Source organism: Sarcophilus harrisii, chromosome 4 (assembly GCF_902635505.1).
Source record: "Sarcophilus harrisii chromosome 4, mSarHar1.11, whole genome shotgun sequence".
NCBI classification, from domain to species: Eukaryota; Metazoa; Chordata; class Mammalia; order Dasyuromorphia; family Dasyuridae; genus Sarcophilus; species Sarcophilus harrisii.
Window position 1 is genome coordinate 180,835,822 of NC_045429.1, and position 18,165 is coordinate 180,853,986.

Genomic DNA, 18,165 nt, shown 5'->3' on the forward strand with positions numbered 1-18,165 from the left:
AACTCGTCATTTCACTAGTCAGAGTTCTTAATTCTTTAAAAGTTAGTTCATTATATGGTTCTTTTCAACAGTGAGGTAATTCAGACCAATTCTAATAGACTTGTAATGGAGAGAATCATCTGCATCCAGAAAGAGTGGAGACTGAATGTGGATCACAATATAGTATTTTCACCTTTTTTGTTGTTGTTTGACTTTTTTTATTTTTGGATCTGATTTTTCTTGTGCAGCATGATAATTATAGAAATATGTATAGAAGAACTTCACATAGATTACTTGCTATTTAGGAGGGGGCTGAAGGGAAGGGAGGGAGAAATCATTTAGTGCTTTGGTATGTCACTGAATAAGAAGATTAACTTAAATAATATTGTCAATATTTCTATTTTGGCCCAACCCACCCAAGAATGATGACTATTTCTCCAATTATATTACCAACAAAACCTAACAGAGAAATTCCATTTAAAATAATTGTAGATAGTGTAAAATACATGGAAGTATACCTGCATGTAGACATATAGAAGAACTATATACACAATTGCAAAAAACTTTTCACAAAAATAAAGATCTAAAAAATTGAAGAAATATTAATTGCTGATGGATAGGTAAAGCCAATATAACAAAAATGACAATTTTACCTAAATTAATTTACTTATTTAGTGCCACACCAATCAAACTACCAAAGAATTATTTTATAGAACTAGATAAAATAGTAACAAATTCATCTGGAAAATAATTTTTTTTTAATTTTTTATTATTTTTTTTAATTTTTTTTTATTTAATAGCCTTTTATTTACAGGATATATACATGGGTAACTTTACAGCATTAACAATTGCCAAACCTCTTGTTCCAATTTTTCACCTCTTACCCCCCCCACCCCTCCCCTAAATGGCAGGATGACCAGTAGATGTTAATGGAAAATAAATTTTTAAAAAGATCAAGAATAGGAAGCGAAGCAATGATAAAATGTGAAGGAAGGAAACTTAGCAGTACCAGATTTCAAACTATATTACAAAATGGTAATCATCAAAACAATGTGTTATAGCTAAGAAATAGAGTAGTTGATTAGTGGAATAAGTTAGGCACGAAATATAAAATAATAAATTATAGTCCTTTAATGTTTTATTAACCCCCCCCCTCCAAAGATCCATGCTTTGGTGATAAAGAACTCAGTACTTGACAACAACTGCTAGGAAAACTGGAAAGCAGTCTGGCAGATACTAGACATAGAGTAATATCTCACGCTGTATAAAAAGATATAGTCAGAATGGGTAGAAGATTTAAATGTAAAAGTCATATCACAAACAAATTAGGGAAGCAGAGAAAATTGTACCTGTCAGATCTATGAATAAGGGAAGAATTTATGGCCAAACAAGAGATAGACAGGGTCACAAGAGGTAAAAAATGGATCATTTTGATTACATGAAATTTGAAAAGATTTTGCATAAGCAAAGCAAATGTATCCAAAATTAGGAAGAAAGCTAGAAATTGAAGGGGAAATTGCAGCACTTTTCTCTGATAAAGGCCTCATTGTGCAAATATAGTGAGCTAAATTTATAAAAAATAAAAGCCATTCCCCAACTGATAAATGGTTAAAGGATATGAACAAGTAGTTTTTAGAAAAAATCAAAGCTATTAATAGGTATATGAAAAAGTGTTCTAAATTACCAATATGCAATAAAGAGAAATGCAAAATAAAATAACTCCACATAATACCATAATACCACCCCACACCTATCACATTGACTAACATGACAGAAAAGGAAAAGGGCAAATGCTGGAGGGGATGTGGAAAAAGAAGAACCTTAATGCACTGTGTTGGTAAAGTTGTGAACTAGTCCAATCATTCAGGAGAATAATTTTGAACTATGACCAAAAGGCTATAAAATTGTGCAAACCCTTTGACTTAACAATGGCACTATTAGCTCTGTCTCCAAAAGAGATTAAAGAAAAAGGGGAAAGAATCAGTTTGTACAAAAATATTTATAATAGCTCTTAATTGCAAATTCAGGGAATATCTATCAACTGGAAATGGCCAAACTACTTGTAGTTTATGTTTGTGATGTAATACAAATATCCATCAATTGGGGAGTGACCAAATAAGTTGTGGTATATGATTGTGATGGAATAGTATTGTGCTATAAGAAATGATAAAGGGGATGATTTCAGAAAAACCAGGGAAGTATATGAACTGATGCAAAGTGAAGTAAGTAGAACCAGGAGAATATCGAACATAGAAATAGCAATATTGTAATGATGGTCAGCTGTGAAAGACTTAGCTATTCTGATCAATAAAATGATCCAAGAGAATTCCAAAGGACACATGATAAAAAATACTGTCTACCTCCATGGAGAGAACGATGAACTCTAAGTGTCAAATGAAACATAAGTGTTTTTCTTTTTTTTTTTTTTTTGCCTTTTTTCTTTTTTGCAACATAGCTAATATAAAATTGTTTTACATGACTTCACATATAATGTTTATCATATCACTTTCCTTCTCAATGGGTGTAGAGGGACTGAAAGGAGGGAGAGAATTTGAAACTCAAAATTTTTTTTAAATGAGTGGTAAGAATAATCTTTTAAAAAGTGTTAATGATATATTTGAAATTATTTTATACTCTGCAATTTTGCTGGTTACTTTAATTTTTAAGTAACTCTTAAGATCTTTGTAAGTAAATTATTACATCATTTAAAATATTATAATTTTATTTAATTTTTGCATATTGCTATAGCTAGTGTTTCTAGCACTATATCAAATAGTGATGTTGATAATAAACATCTTTATTATAATCATATTGAAAAGATCCCCATTTTGCATTATGCTAGTTCTTGATTTTAGATAGACACTATTTATTATATTAAGGTTCATTTGTTACTATTTTTCTAATTTGTTGGACATATAAATGTGTGTTGCATTTTGTTGAATTCTGAGTTTTAATCAAAATAACATGAGATGCAGTTTATTAATTTATACATATATATATATATATATATATATATACACACACAACACACACATACATATATATACATACATACTAAGAGAGGAGTTCAGATGGGGAGAATTCCCTCTGCTACAAAGAATACTCTAATCAGCCAACTTCCTACTTATATTTTATATTAAATATAAACTTATATTTTATAGTAATTATGAAACACAACAAAATTCCACAATAAAGTGAAATTAATTTGTTTAAAGTTTTTGATTCACCAGATAAAACAATAGTAGTGTTAATATTTTCTTTTTTAATTTTTTTTATTTTCAAAACATATGCATGGGTAATTTTTTTTTTTTTGGTTTTTATTTAATAGCCTTTTATTTACAGGATATATGCATGGGTAACTTTACAGCATTAACAATTGCCAAACCTCTTGTTCCAATTTTTTACCTCTTACCCCCCCCCACCCCCTCCCCTAGATGGCAGGATGACCAGTAGATGTTAAATATATTAAAATATAAATTAGATACACAATAAGTATACATGACCAAAACATTATTTTGCTGTACAAAAAGAATCAGACTCTGAAATATTGTACAATTAGCTTGTGAAGGAAATCAAAAATGCAGGTGGGCATAAATATAGGGATTGGGAATTCAATGTAATGGTTTTTAGTCATCTCCCAGAGTTCTTTTTCTGGGCATAGCTGGTTCAGTTCATTACTGCTCCATTGGAAATGATTTGGTTGATCTCGTTGCTGAGGATGGCCTGGTCCATCAGAACTGGTCATCATATAGTATTGTTGTTGAAGTATATAATGATCTCCTGGTCCTGCTCATTTCGCTCAGCATCAGTTCGTGTAAGTCTCTCCAGGCCTTTCTGAAATCCTCCTGTTGGTCATTTCTTACAGAACAATAATATTCCATAATTTTCATATACCACAATTTATTCAGCCATTCTCCAACTGATGGGCATCCATTCAGTTTCCAGTTTTTAGCCACTACAAAAAGGGCTGCCACAAACATTCGTGCACATACAGGTCCCTTTATCTTCTTTATAATCTCTTTGGGATATAATCCCAGTAATAACACTGCTGGATCAAAGGGTATGCACAGTTTGATAACTTTTTGAGCATAGTGCCAAAGTACTCTCCAAAATGGTTGGATTCGTTCACAACTCCACCAACAATGCATCAATGTCCATGGGTAATTTTTTCAACATTGACCCTTGCAAAACCTTTTGTTCCAAATTTTCCCCTCCTTCCCTCCACCCCCTCCCCTAGCTGGCAGGTAGTCCAATACATGCTGAATATGTTAAAATACATGTTAAATCCAAATACGGTTATCTAGCTGCACAAGAAAGATCAGATCAAGAAAGAAGAAAAAAGATAAGACAAAAACAAAATGCAAGAACAACAGAGAGTAGGGAGAATGCTATGTTGTATTCCACCCTCTGTTCCCATGGTTCTTTCTCTGGGTGTAGATGATTCTCTTCATCACTGTACAAGTGGAACTGATCTGAATCCTCTCGTTGATGAGAGTGACACATCAGAACTATCATCGTATAGTCTTGTTATTGAAGTGTATAATGATCTCCTGGTTCCACTCATTTCACTCAGCATCAGTTCATGTAAGTCTCTCCAAGCCTCTCTGAAATCATCCCACTAGTCATTTCATACAGAACAATAGTATTTCATAACATTTATATACCACAATTTATTCAGCCATTCTCCAATTGATGGGCATCCACTCAGTTTCCAGTTTCTGGCCACTACAAACAGGGCTGCCACAAACATTTTTGCACAAGTGGGTCCCTTTCCCTCCTTTAAGATTTCTTTGGGATATAAGCCCAGTAGAAAGACTGGTGGATCAAAGGGTATGCACAGTTTGATAATTTTTTTGAGCATAGTTCCCAAATTGCTCTCCAGAATGTTTGAATAGTTCACAATTCCACCAACAATGTATGAATGTCCCACATCCCCTCCAACATTCGTCATTATCTTTTCCTGTCATCTTGACCAATCTGAGAGGTGTGAAGTGGTACCTCAGAGTTGTCTTAATTTACATTTCTCTGATCAATAGTGATTTGCAACACCTTTTCATATGACTAAAAATAGTTTCAATATCTTCATCTGAAAATTGTTTGTTCATATCCTTTGACCATTTATCAGTTGGAGAATGGCTTGAACTATTATAATGTTAATATTTTCTTTGGCTAAAAATGTTTTTTAAAGGTTAAGGGGTCTTTAACAGATTAAAACAATTGTCATCATATTTTTTATTTTTTTACTTTTTACCTAACTAGATAGGGAGGAGGAATTTCACCTGAGAGTAGCTGAGATCATTGTATCCTTAGCATATTGAGGTTTATAAATGGATATAAAAGAAGAAAACTTAACTATTTGGATTGGTTTTATTACTTAGACTCGAAGTTTAGAATGAAACTGGGCAAGAGCTTGATCTAGATGATTTGGATATTGATATCAGGAAATCTGAGCTGAGGTCAGGACTAAAAGAGGTAAAGGCAAGGATAAAGTAGGAACTTCCCACCACAGAGAAGTAAGCTCTAGTGGGGTGGAAGTAGGGAAGGTCATAAATAGCCAGTGATGCTCTTGATGATCATCAAACCAGATCAGACTTAAAGAAGTTAAGGAGACAGATGGGAAGGCATGGACCAACATGCTATATCCCCACAGAAGATATGAGACAGGAGATTTGACTCCTAGATTTAACCCCACCAGATAACCTTTTTTTTTCCCTCAGTAGGTACATCTTTATCTGATTTATTAGATAGAGTTATTACTGTCTGATTCAGGCCCTGAAATCACTAATGAAGCTTTACTGGGAATGCTAAAATCCTTATGTTGACAAAGTAGCTCATCTAAAGAAACTGGACAGTATTTTGTTAACATCGTGACTTTCTGAGGACTTTCTTCTTATTTTTTGGTCCCTGTAGGGAGGTGCTCTTCTGGGAGGTGTGAATGCTCTCCATACATCATTTCCTGAAAACCCTCTGGAGCAGTACCAAATGCAGTGTGAAATGATTCTGGAAAAGCTGGAGCTTCAGAATCTTCTGACTGAGGAACTAAGAAGACTTGATAGGTGAGGGGAAAAAAGCCAGAAGAAACTTTAAAAAATAATAATAATCTGGTTTCCAGAAAAGTCAATTCTCTATTTTCTTATACTATCCCATTTAAGAAACAAAAAATTCTAAGTTCAAGTAAATTTAGAATTACATGGCTGCCTGGTGAGCTAGGGAACTTTGGTAATAATCTAATCTAATCTAATCCCATTCTACACAAATTTATTGGATGACAAATTCACTTCATGTTTTATTGGATGGCAAATTTGCTTCATGTTGTTTGCTAGGTTTTCCTTTTCTTCTGGTGATTTGGTATTGGAATTAAAATTAGGAAGAAGCAAATATTGTTAGGAAAAAGGAAGATGTTGTGGGAAAAAAGGAGGAATCAAGTAGCCCTTCCTAACCCTACTCAAGAGAAATATGTTTTGGCAGGTTCTACTAGAGATATATCCTGACATATCAGACAAGAGTGTTGGATTGGAACCAAGAAGGACCTGAGTTCAAATTCTACCTCAAATAATTATTGTGTGACCTCTCTGAGTCTCAGTTTCCTCAACTGTAGAATGGTAATAGTAATAGCAACTATTTTACATGGTTGCTGTTAAACCCAAATTATATAGGGTATATAAAGTGCCATATAAATCTATCTGCTATAAATACTATTATTCTGATGATGATAATAATAATAACAACATTCATATTATTATTATTCCTTTATCCCAAGCAGCCAGTGTGCAGAAATACTGGACATATTTATAAACATTCTTGGCTTTTATGGAAAACATTCTTTTTTTCTTTTTTACAAATGATAAGTAATTAATTTTATATTATCCCAATAAGGGAAATTAAATTTGTTTCAGATGTTTTGGTAGAAAAGTGAAACTGCTTTTCTGATATATCTAAAGTTACTCATTCAGTTAATTAAAAATAGAAATAATTAATAACATTATGTATCCAATAACATCTCTGTTAGCCCAGATTACCTACTTCTTCCTCCAATTATCCTACCAGAATATACACACAAATTCAGGTGTCTTGAATTAGATGGCCAAATTGGACAGATCCATAAGGGAAAGTAGGACTTCTATTTTAAGTAAAAATATATTTGTTCCAAATCATTGTAGCTCAAAAATGATTGATATTTGTTTCATAACCTTCTTTTCTATTATTATTTTTTTGTCTGGACTTTTTTTAAAAGCTTTTTATTCACAAAATATATGCATGGGTAATTTTTCAACATTGACCCTTGCAAAACTTTCTGTTCTAAATTTTTCCCTCCTTCCCCTCCACCCTCTCCCCTAGATGGCAGGTAATCCAATATATGTTAAATACATGACTTTCTTTTCTAATAAATTTTCCAATATTAAGCATGACAGACTTACTCATAGAAATAATAACATTATGTACCAGTGAAATTGCAGTAAACCTTCACTTTCAGTCAAAAGAAAAAAAAAGGCCTTTTTGGTCAAGAATCTCAAAGGAATTAATGAAAAAAACACAAATGAAGGTGACTTAGCTGTACCAAACCTATTATAAAGCAGTGGTCATCAAAACCATTTGTTACTGGCTAAAAAAATAAAAGTAGTGGATCAGTGGAATAGGTTAGAGTCATAACACACAGTAGTCAATGACTAGTAATTTAGTGTTTGATAAACCCAAAGACTCCAGCTTCTGGGATAAGAACTCACTATTTGACAAAAATTACTGGGAAAAAATGGAAAATAGTTAAGACAGGCATTGACCCACCTAATGTGGGTTAGGCATTGACCCACACCTAACACCCTATGCCAAGGTAAGGTTGAAATAGGTTCATGATTTAGACATAAAGAATGATATAAGCAAATTAGAAGAACAAGGGATATTGTACCTCTCAGATCTGTGAAAAAAGAAGGAATTTGTGGCCAAAGAAGAACTAGAGAGCAGTATGAAATGCAAAATGGGTAATTTTGATCACATTAAATTTAAAAATAGCTTTTTTTCCCCCTGTTTGGCCTATAGGAAGCTCTCTCTTATTCAAGAGAAGCACCTTAGCTCAAAGTTGTTGAGCTTTGGGTTGTTTACTTTTTGTTGTAACAGATCCTTTTCAGGCTCTCCCAGGTCTGCCTTTTTGTCTTTGGAAGGTCTGTTCCTTGATAATGAAGGAGAGCACCCTGTATCTATAGTATAAGGAAGGGGAAGGAAAGGAGAGAAGAATGTGAGTGTTGTGTAACATTACACCAGCAGTATGTCCTTTACCTCTCCCCCCAACTTCAGGAAGATCCTCCCAGATGAAGGAAAGGAAATTCTCTTAAAAGGAGAAAATAAAAAGATATAATTCTGCCTTCAAGCCTTCCTCTCTACGGTGTATTTGTATTGAAAGGCAACCATACTGATACAACCATCAGAGTAACAAAACTAAGCAGCTTGGAGATTTTGATGGGAAATAATCTAGTCTTTTTACAAAGTAAGAAAATGTAAGTGGCAGATGGTTTTTTTCCCCTTAGGAAAGAATTCTTTATTCCTTGGGGAAGCTATATAATTATAATCAAACAGTTTATATTTACATAGCACCTTTCATCCCCAAATGCTTAAAAATCCATGTGGTAATAATGGCCATTTTACTCATCTCTTTCAAAAAGAATGGTAAAGAGCTTCTTTTTAGGGGGAAAAAAAAGAATAAACTGCAGACATTTTTAACAGGGAAAATGTAATTATCAAAGTAAATATTTGTCTAGGAAAATGGAGTTTGTGCTTCCAAGGCAGGGGATTAAATGAAAGACAATAATCTAGGGCCACTTAATGTTTCTATGCTTCAGGTTTTTCTTCTGCAAAGAAGTTGTACTAAACTATTTGAGATCCCTTTCCAGAGTTAAAATTCAAAGAATGTATATACTTTTTGCTGTAATCATACTGTTCTGGTCCAGTGGATAGAGAGCTGGGCCTGGAGTCAGGAAAACCTAAATTCAAATCCATACTTACTAGCTGTGTGACTCTGGGAAAGTTATTTAGTCTGTTTGCCTCAGTTTTCTCATATGCAAAATGGGAATCATAATAGTCCCTATTTCTGAATTGTGAAGATTAAAGGAGACTGATATTTACAAAGCACATCACACAGTACTCGGCATATAGTTGGCATTATATAAATGCTAGTTATTATTATCAAAATGCTGATTGGAAGAAGAGACTGGGCATTGACCCTCAACTAGTTTTAAATGACTCAGACTTCCAAAGTGACTCAGAAATTTGGATCATTTAGCTGTTCTTACTCCCTTTACTAACTGTCATGACACCTACATTTTTCCTAATTAATGCTATACAGATAAAAGAAATCCATTTTATTAGTTTGGCTATATTTGTGTGATATTATTGAAGGAGGAAAATTCCACATCCCGATATAGTGGACAGAACATGGAATCTTTCTTATTATTTCTGTGTATTCTTTTTTTAAAAATTAAAGTATTTTATTTTCAAACATATGCATGGATATTTCAATATTGACCCTTGTATTTCAAATTTGTCCCCTTTTCCCCTCACCCCTCCCTTGTATAGTAAATAACCCAATATATGTTAAACATGCACAATTCTTCTATATTTCTGTAAGTTCTTGAGGAAGTTATTTAACCTCCTTAGACCTCACTTCCTCATCTATAAAATTAGGGGGTTATATTAGATGATCTTTAAGGTCTCTCACCTATAAGTCCTATGAATGAATTAATTTATTCGTCTCTGATATCGTGAGATCTTTACCAGGGCGAGAGAAATTAAAACTTCAAAATGAATCCATTGATACAGTCACAGTTTTCTCTCCATTTTCCCTCCTCTTAGGCTAAAGAATCAAAATCTACTCTTGTCACAGCCTGGAGAGAAGGGTCCAGAAACTCCTTCTGAGTCTTTGGGAAATGATTGGATAGAAAAACCTAAGCTTTCCGAACAAAAAGAAGCCAATTGTAATGCACAGACCTCCAGTACCAAGAGCAGTGAACACTTCAGGTTCCCATCACACCAGGGGACAAGAGAAAAGAGAAGGACAGAAGCTCTGGGTCAGCCCAACCAGGACAGAGACAGCAGCTTGCACTGGTTTGATTCCGTGGCAAGTGGGCACACAGATTCTGAAAACAACTTGGCTGGGCCTCCTGCTCCTGAGATGACCAAGGACAGCGTGGCTTCGATGGCACCCAGTGACAAATCCCACGGCAGGGAAAAGAGAGCAGGGAGCAAAGCAGGAAATGACCAGCTTCCAGCAGCAGCCAATACAGATGTTCCTTTGAGGCTTAAGAAGCCTTTTCATTTTGCTAAAAAACAACCCAACCTGTCAGAAACAGTTACTGAGGAAGCAGAGTCTCCAGAAGGGCCTGACTCAGTGATTACTGGGCATTTGCCTAAAAAACAGCAGAAATCCCAGGAGTTCTCTGAAAAAGTATCAAGTGCCCAGGTTATTTTGCCTCTTTCTCCTGCAGAAGTAACTGGAAAAGTGTTAAATTCAGAATCGGATTTAACTCTCCCTCATCATCTTCCCCTCACTCCCTTACAGAGGACTCCTTCAGAGAAAAGATTGTCATCTGCCATGAAAAAAAGACGCAAAACTGGGGATGAGGTGGAAAGACTAACAAGGAGTGTCCCTGATAATGAGGGCGATGAGGTTCCAGGCCCCACATTGGCTAAGCTGGCCAAGTTTACATTCAAACATAAGTCAAAGCTGAGCCACTCTGAAAACAATAATCACACTCCTCTTCCTGCAACATGTAAAGCTTCAGTGACACTTCCTCAGATTTCCAGCCATAGAACAAACAAAGGAGAGCCAAAGGAAGATGAAAAGTGCCCCCAAAAGGACACAAAAAAGCCAGTGTCCATTTCTGAGAACAGAAGGTTGATGGAACTAATGCACAGTCAGACCAGGGAGATGGCACGGCAGCCGCAAAGGAAAGATGAGGGAAGAGAATCTGCTCTGGTCACTCACACTAAATCTGGGGTTGAAAACCAAGCTGGTGAGAAAGAGAAAAAGAAGGATTCGTCCAATGCTAAAAGCAAGGTTCGAGCTTGCACATTAGCTAAACTAGCAAGTTTCTCCTTTGCTGGCTCTTCTGAATCCAAATCAGAGACCCCACCCACTCCTGGAAACACAAACTGGAGCGAGGGAGGCCCAAGCCACCCTCCTACAAACCCAGCTATAGCCCTTGGCAGAAGGAAAACTTTTCAGTTGGAGGAGCCTGGAGAGAAAGCTGTCATTTTAGGAAAATCTCTCTTCACCTTCTCAGAACTAGATGATGATGATGATGATGATGCATTAGATTTTGATTGGGAGGAAGAAATGAGGAAAAACTCCAAATTGTAAATTTCATCATTCTTCCTTCTGTGGACCACTTCTCGGTGACTGGTGGCAAAGTCTACAGGGAAGGAGAAACAGAATTTTTGTCTGTGATACTCATCAGGTTTTGTGATTTTCATTTTGAGCTCCTGTGTGCATCTACACAATTTTAAAAAGTTATATGATCATTTTAAGTTGGTCTAGCATCTGATTATAAGCAATGTCAGAAACCTTGTTCTTAATTCTGTCAACAAACTCCTTGTGTCCCAGTGGCGGTTTTCTGCTGAGTTGGTCTTTTCTGGATCCCTTTTTCTAACCACTTGTTGACAAGAGCTGAGGCCAGGAAAAAAGCAAATGAACCTTAATTTTTGCCTTTCTACATCTTGATTCTTTGGATTATATCAGTGAATTTACTGCCATTGGCAATGAGTTTTTCAAATATCATGTGGCTTTCTTTGCCTAATAATTTTTTGTTTCTTGTTATATGTGTGATTAATATTTGTCTGGAATGTTTTCTTTTTCTTTTAATTTTGTCTTCCATGGTAATCACTTAAGAATCCAATTACCATCCTTTGTCAGCTTTATATTATGTTGGCCTTGAGTTAAACTTCTCTGAAGTTTTCATCTCATTTAAGGAACACCATTTTCTATTTTAGAATGTACTTTTTTAATTCAGTTTGTTTTCTGGAATGGGAAGGGAAAAGAAAAGGATGTGGAATAAGGCTAAATCACAAATCATATCTCAGGTAACTAGATTGACAAAATAGGATTGTGAGTCCTTCTTGAGTGATTCATTTGTCCTAAAGATTATTTGGTAGCAAGAGATACCTTAAATCATTTTTCTTAGTTGATTTCAAACAGATTCTTAGTTTGGGTTCCCATGTACGTTTTTAGTGTTTCACAGGATTCCATCATCATGAGTTTTTTTCATCTGAAGAATGAATTTTCATTTTTGGTGCTTCCCCAAGCCATCTGGGGGAAAAACATGTAGTATAAAGAACTATAAATATATATTAAAGGGAAAAAAATTCAGGAATTATCCCTTAACTCTGATTCAGCTTGCCAGAAGGTTTTTATTTCAAACCTATGATCTCATTGCAAACACTTTCATAGTGTTAGAACATTTAAACTCTCTGAGTTACACCATCTTCTGTTTCTCACACTGTATTGCACCAGATTAAATTCTAATGTGCTTCTGCTGAAGCACAGACCGGATAATTTTGTGAATGCTCTTGTCTCCTAATGAATATATGTCCACAAGCCATTCTGTGAATGTGCAGTGGTGTGGGAGAATTTCCTTCTTCTCTTACTTTTCTTGTCTTTCTTTCATATTGTTGAGAAATAAAAGTAAAAGATACAGGTATTTTGAGATGGTTATCTTTGATCCGATTCAACTAAAATATATAATCTGTTTTGTTTTGTTTTGTCTTTTTGCTAAAGGTATACTTAATTTTAGGTTAGCACAAGTTCTTTCTTAATTGAAGAAGATTGACTTTCTATTCTAACAAACAGGACAGAAATGACTTTTTAGCGCTAACTTTGTGTTAAATCCTTTTACTTGTAAAGTGCTCTTGATTTCCCATACTCATAGTACAAAATTTTCTGCCCAATTGATAGAATGACATGGAAACCAATGACTGAGTAGATAACTGCTCATCCTTCAAAAGAATCCTTAGACTAATCCTCATGCAGCTCCTTTACTTTAAGGAAATCTTAATTCTGCCCTGGAACTAGAAAGTCTGCCAGAGGCCACATTGGGCTAGAAACTTTGTAATGCCGCTAAGTTGAACAGATCTTGTAAGCATGGGAGGTTAGGGAAAATTTGAATTTAATCACTTTATGATATATAACACTTGAAAGTTAAAAAACACTTTGATATACATTATCTCATGTGTTTCATTGCTGACATTCCCTTTCTTCTCCATGTGTTAGGTTGTCAGTGCCCTGAGCCTGCACAGCAAAAGAGCTCAGAGGAGCCCTGCTATCCTGTATGTCATACACATGCACATTAGATAAAGGCAGACAATTGATCTACATTGTGCCTCTGTCTACAGGGTCTGTAAGCTCCTTATTGTACAAAGAGGGGAGACCTCTTGGGGGTATACAAAGAAAAACCCACTCTTATCCCAAACAGTTACCAGATTATTCATAGGGAAGATTGGAGATTATGAGTTAACTGACTTTCAAGTTATTTCTCTTCTTTCTTCTGCCTCAGTCCTCCTGTCAATCTTCCGCCTAGGATGCTTATAAAAAGTACTCAGTGGAAATGTTTGTAATAGGGAGTTATTTGTCCCTAATGACTCGAAATTGTCCTAATTACAAAATATGCATAATGTAAATTTGATAATAAAGACAACTATTTAAAAAGGAAAAATCAATATTTTTAACCAGATCTGTGATTTAATTAATGTAGGGAACTCTCAACAAAAAAACCCCCATGCTGGTGCAGATCAACAACTGTTCTCAACTAAAAGTTTGAACAGTTGCCTGAGGCACTGAGAGGGAAATGACATGTTCAGGATAATAAGACCATTGTGTGCCAAAGGTAGGTCTTGGACCCAGGTAATTTTTACTCTAATGCCAGTGCTGTATCTACTATGTCTTCTGCATGTATATTTGTCCTAATTTCACCAAGAAGTAGAGAAGTGTTTATCTTTTTTTTTGGAAATTTAAAAAATTTTTTCAAAACATGTGCAAAGATAATTTTTTCCACAATGACCCTTAAAAAACCTTGGGTGTCATTTTTCCCCTCTTCTTCTGCCCCCTCCCCTAGATGGCATGTAATCCAATATATGTTAAACATGGTAAAAATATATGTTAAATCCAATATAGGTATACATATTTATACAATTATCTTGCTGCACAAGAAAAATCAGAACAAAAAGTTTTTAAAAATGAGAAAGAAAATAAAATTCAAACAAACCACAACAAAAAGAGTAAAAATGTTATGTTGTGATCCACACTGAGTTCCCACAGTCCTTTCTCTGGTTTCAGATGACTTCATCACAAGATCATTGGAACTGGTTTGAATCATCTCATTATTGAAGAGAGCCCCATCCATCAGAATTAACCATCATATAGTCTTGCTGTTGCTGTGTATAATGATCTTCTGGTTCTGCTCATTTCATTTAACATCAATTCATATAAGTCTTTCTAGAGCTCTTTGAAATCATCCTGTTAATTGTTTTTTACAGAACAATAATATTCCATAGCATTCATATACCATAACTCATTCAGCCATTCTCCAATTGATGGGCATCCACTCAGTTTCCAATTTCTTGCCACAACAAAAAGGACTGCCACAAACATTTTTGCACATGTGGGTCCCTTTCCCTCCTTTAAAATCTCTTTGGGATATAAGCCCAGTAGTAACCCTGCTGGATCAAAGGATGTGCACATTTTGATAACCCTTTATTGCTCTCCAGAATGATTGGATCCATTCACAATTCCACCAACAATGTATTAGTGTCCTAGTTTTCTCACATCCCCTCCAACATTCAGCATTATCTTTTCCTGTTAGCATAGCCAATCCGAGAGGTGTGTAGTGGTATCTCAGAGTTGTTTTAATTTTCAAGAAATGGTTTATCTTATGGAAGCAAACTGACGATTTCATTCCATGAGACTCTGTAGTTGTAAAATAAATTCTAAATGGCCTAGAAAAATGAACGGGCTCCCAAGTTGCAATGTATTTGCACAGATTAATTGGGAAGACAAACTCAAGTGAGACAAGTACAAATACAGTATTAGGTTTTTGTTAGTTTTTTAAATGCCTATTGTCACAAAAAGTGGCAGCAGCATGGTAATGGAGCAATGGACTACAAAATGAGGACTCAGGAAAACTTCATTTTAGTTTGAACTTCATCCCTATTATTGTTGTGAATAAGTCCACTTTACCTCTTAGTGTATACCATTTCCTTCTTTTTATAAAAAGAGATTAGACAAAAAAGAGACCAGACAGAGTGCTAGACCCTAAAGTTGGAAACATCTGGGTTCAAATCCCTAATTAGAATTACTAACTATGAACCATGGGCAATGAATCCTTCAACCTCTCTCAGCCCCATTTTCATCAACTGTAAAATGAATACAATAAAAGTATCAACTTCACAGGCTTAAAGTGAAATACAAATTAGACAGTTTGTGTAAAACATTTTTCAAACTTGAATACGTTATATCAAAATCAGATATTTTCATCCAATCTCCCTTCTAGCTCAGAGTTTATGAATGGATTAGTCCTATGATTCCATTAGGATAGGGAACTTCAAGACAAGGAAACTTCCTCTCTATCAATAATGCAGGTCAGCATCTTCTCAACAATTTAACAGTCTTTTAAAAATATTTTTTGTTAAAAATTTCTCAATTATATTTTTATAATAGCTTTTTATTTCTCAAAATATATGCAAAGATAGTTTTCAGCATTTACTTCCTCTCTACCAATAATGCAGGTCAGCATCTTCTAAGCAACTTAAAATCTTTTAAAAATATTTTTTGTTAAACATTTCTCAATTATATTTGCATATGGCTTATTTTTCAAAATATATGCAAAGATGGTTTTCAACATTTACCCTTGCAAAACCTTGTGTTCCAAATTTTTCTCCCTCCCTCCCCACCTCCTCCCTTCCCTAGATAGCAAGTAATCCAATATAGGTTAAACATGTGCAATTCTTCTAAATATATCTCCACATTTATAGGTTAAACATGTGCGATTCTTCTAAATATATTTCCACACTTATCATGCTGCTGTACAAGAAAAATCAGATTAAAAAAAAAAAAAAAAAACAAGCAAACAACAAAGGGGAAAATACTACGTTGTGATCCAGATTCAGTCTCTACAGTCCTCTGGGTAATAGATACCTCTCTTCATACCACTGGAACTGACCAGAATCATCATCTCGCTATTGAAAAGAGCCACATGCATTACAGTTGACCACATAATTTTGCAGTTGCTATGTGCAATGTTCTTTTGGTTGTACTCATTTCACTTAGCATCAGTTCATGTCAGTCTCTCCAGCCCTCTCTGAAATCATCCTGCTGGTCATTGCTTACAAAACAATAATATTCTATTACAATCACATACTATAACTTATTCCCCAACTAACAGATGGGCATGAGCTCGATTTCCTGTTCTTCAGCACTACAAAAAGGGCTGCTACAAACATTTTTGCACAAGTTGGTCTTTTCCCCTATTTTATGGTCTCTGGGATGCAAATCCATTAGAGACACTGCTGCATCAAAGAGTATGCACAGTCTGATAGCTCTTTGGGCATAATTCTAATTCCACCAACCATGTATTAGTGTCCCCATTTTCCCATATCCCCGCCAACATTTATCATCTTTTCCTGTCATCTTAGCCAATCTGAGAAGTATGGAGTAGTACCTCAGAATTGTCTTAATTTGCATTTTCCTAATCAATAATGATTTAGAACATTTTTCATATGACTAGAACTGGCTTTAATTTCTTCATCTGAAAATTATCTATTCATATCCTTTGATCATTTATCACCAATTATATTTTTTAAAAACTTCAACATTCATTTTTAAAGTTTTGAATTCCAAATTTTCTCCTTCCTTCTTAGCCTTTTTATACCCCTCGAGAAGAAAAGCAATATATTGATTATACATGTGAAGTCATACAAAATATATTTTTATAATAGCCATGTTGCAAAAGAAAATACGCATGCACATGTACAAAACTAGAAAAAATAAAGTGAAAAAATATGCTTTAATCTCCACTCAGTTCATCGGTTTCTCTCTGGTGACAGATAGCCTTTCTTATCATAGGTCCTTTGTAATTGTCTTGGATCATTATCTTGATCAGAGTAGCTAAGTCATTTGCAGTTGTTAATCATATAATATTGCTGTTACTGTTAGTGTTCTAGTTCTACTCAATTCCTTTTGCATCATTCACATAGTCTTCTCATGTTTTTTCTGAAACCATCCTCTTCATCGTCTCTTATAGCACATTCCAACACATCATATACTACTATTTATTGAGCCATTCCCCGGTTAATGGGCATGCTCATCCATTCCAATTCTTTGCCACTACAAAAAGAGTTGCTCAAAAATTTTTGTACAAATGGGGAGGAATTTTGACATGGTCATGCCTGCACTTTATAAACATCCCTTAACAGCTAAGTGGAGAATGAACTGGAGTGGAGAGAAACTTGAAACCTATAAGGAGACTAACCTGCAGGCTATTTCAATAATCCAGACATGATATGTCAATAATGTTAACAAGTAGTATAATTTTACTTTGAAATAAAGTTTTTCATCCTTATTCTTTGTCTTGTGGAAATATAGTGGCATTTTGTTATTTATCATTAATTGGTTCATGAAGAAACAATGAGTGGTGAAAATGACCAGTATGGTTAAAAATTATTATTACCATTAAAAAGTATGTCTCAAGTCTGTAGCCTATCTTTTCCTACCTATTTCCTCAAAGTGGCAAAAAAGGTTTCCAGCTCCTCCCTTCTTGACCTTCTTGACTCTCTGAGAGGCCATTCCACAATGTCTAAATTTCCTGGCTGGGGGTATGGGTGTGTGTGTGTGTGTGTGTGTGTGTGTGTGTGTGTGTGTGTGTGTGAAGCAATGAGGGGCTGGATGTGGAGGCAGAAGCTATGGACCTGCACCTCCTACCACCCAGGGCCCTTGCCACAGCCCAGAACTCCAGGCTACGAGTAGTTCCATATACCCCTCCACTGCCTCCACATGTACCTCCCATGGATGCTGCTCTTGTTCCTGTTGCTTCTCTTCCTACTCCTACTTCAGCACTTGCCACTCTGTGCCCTTTCCAGTACTGCTGTTTTGAGGACCAGGAGACTATGCTGCAACCACATCATCCTGTCTCAGGACTTGAACACATCACACAC

General features: G+C 35.2%; 1 protein-coding gene across 1 annotated transcript in view; it reads left to right on the top strand.

Annotated features, from left to right (window-relative positions):
- The window catches only part of MCM9 (minichromosome maintenance 9 homologous recombination repair factor), a 180,440-nt gene extending 166,357 nt beyond the window's left edge, over positions 1–14,083 (top strand). The window contains exons 12-13 of the mRNA XM_031964357.1: positions 5,890–6,035; positions 9,820–14,083. Coding sequence (XP_031820217.1) covers positions 5,890–6,035; positions 9,820–11,326 — 1,653 coding nt within the window. The 3' untranslated portion in view covers positions 11,327–14,083. The remainder of the gene's footprint in view (positions 1–5,889; positions 6,036–9,819) is intronic.
- Positions 14,084–18,165: the final 4,082 nt, after the last annotated feature.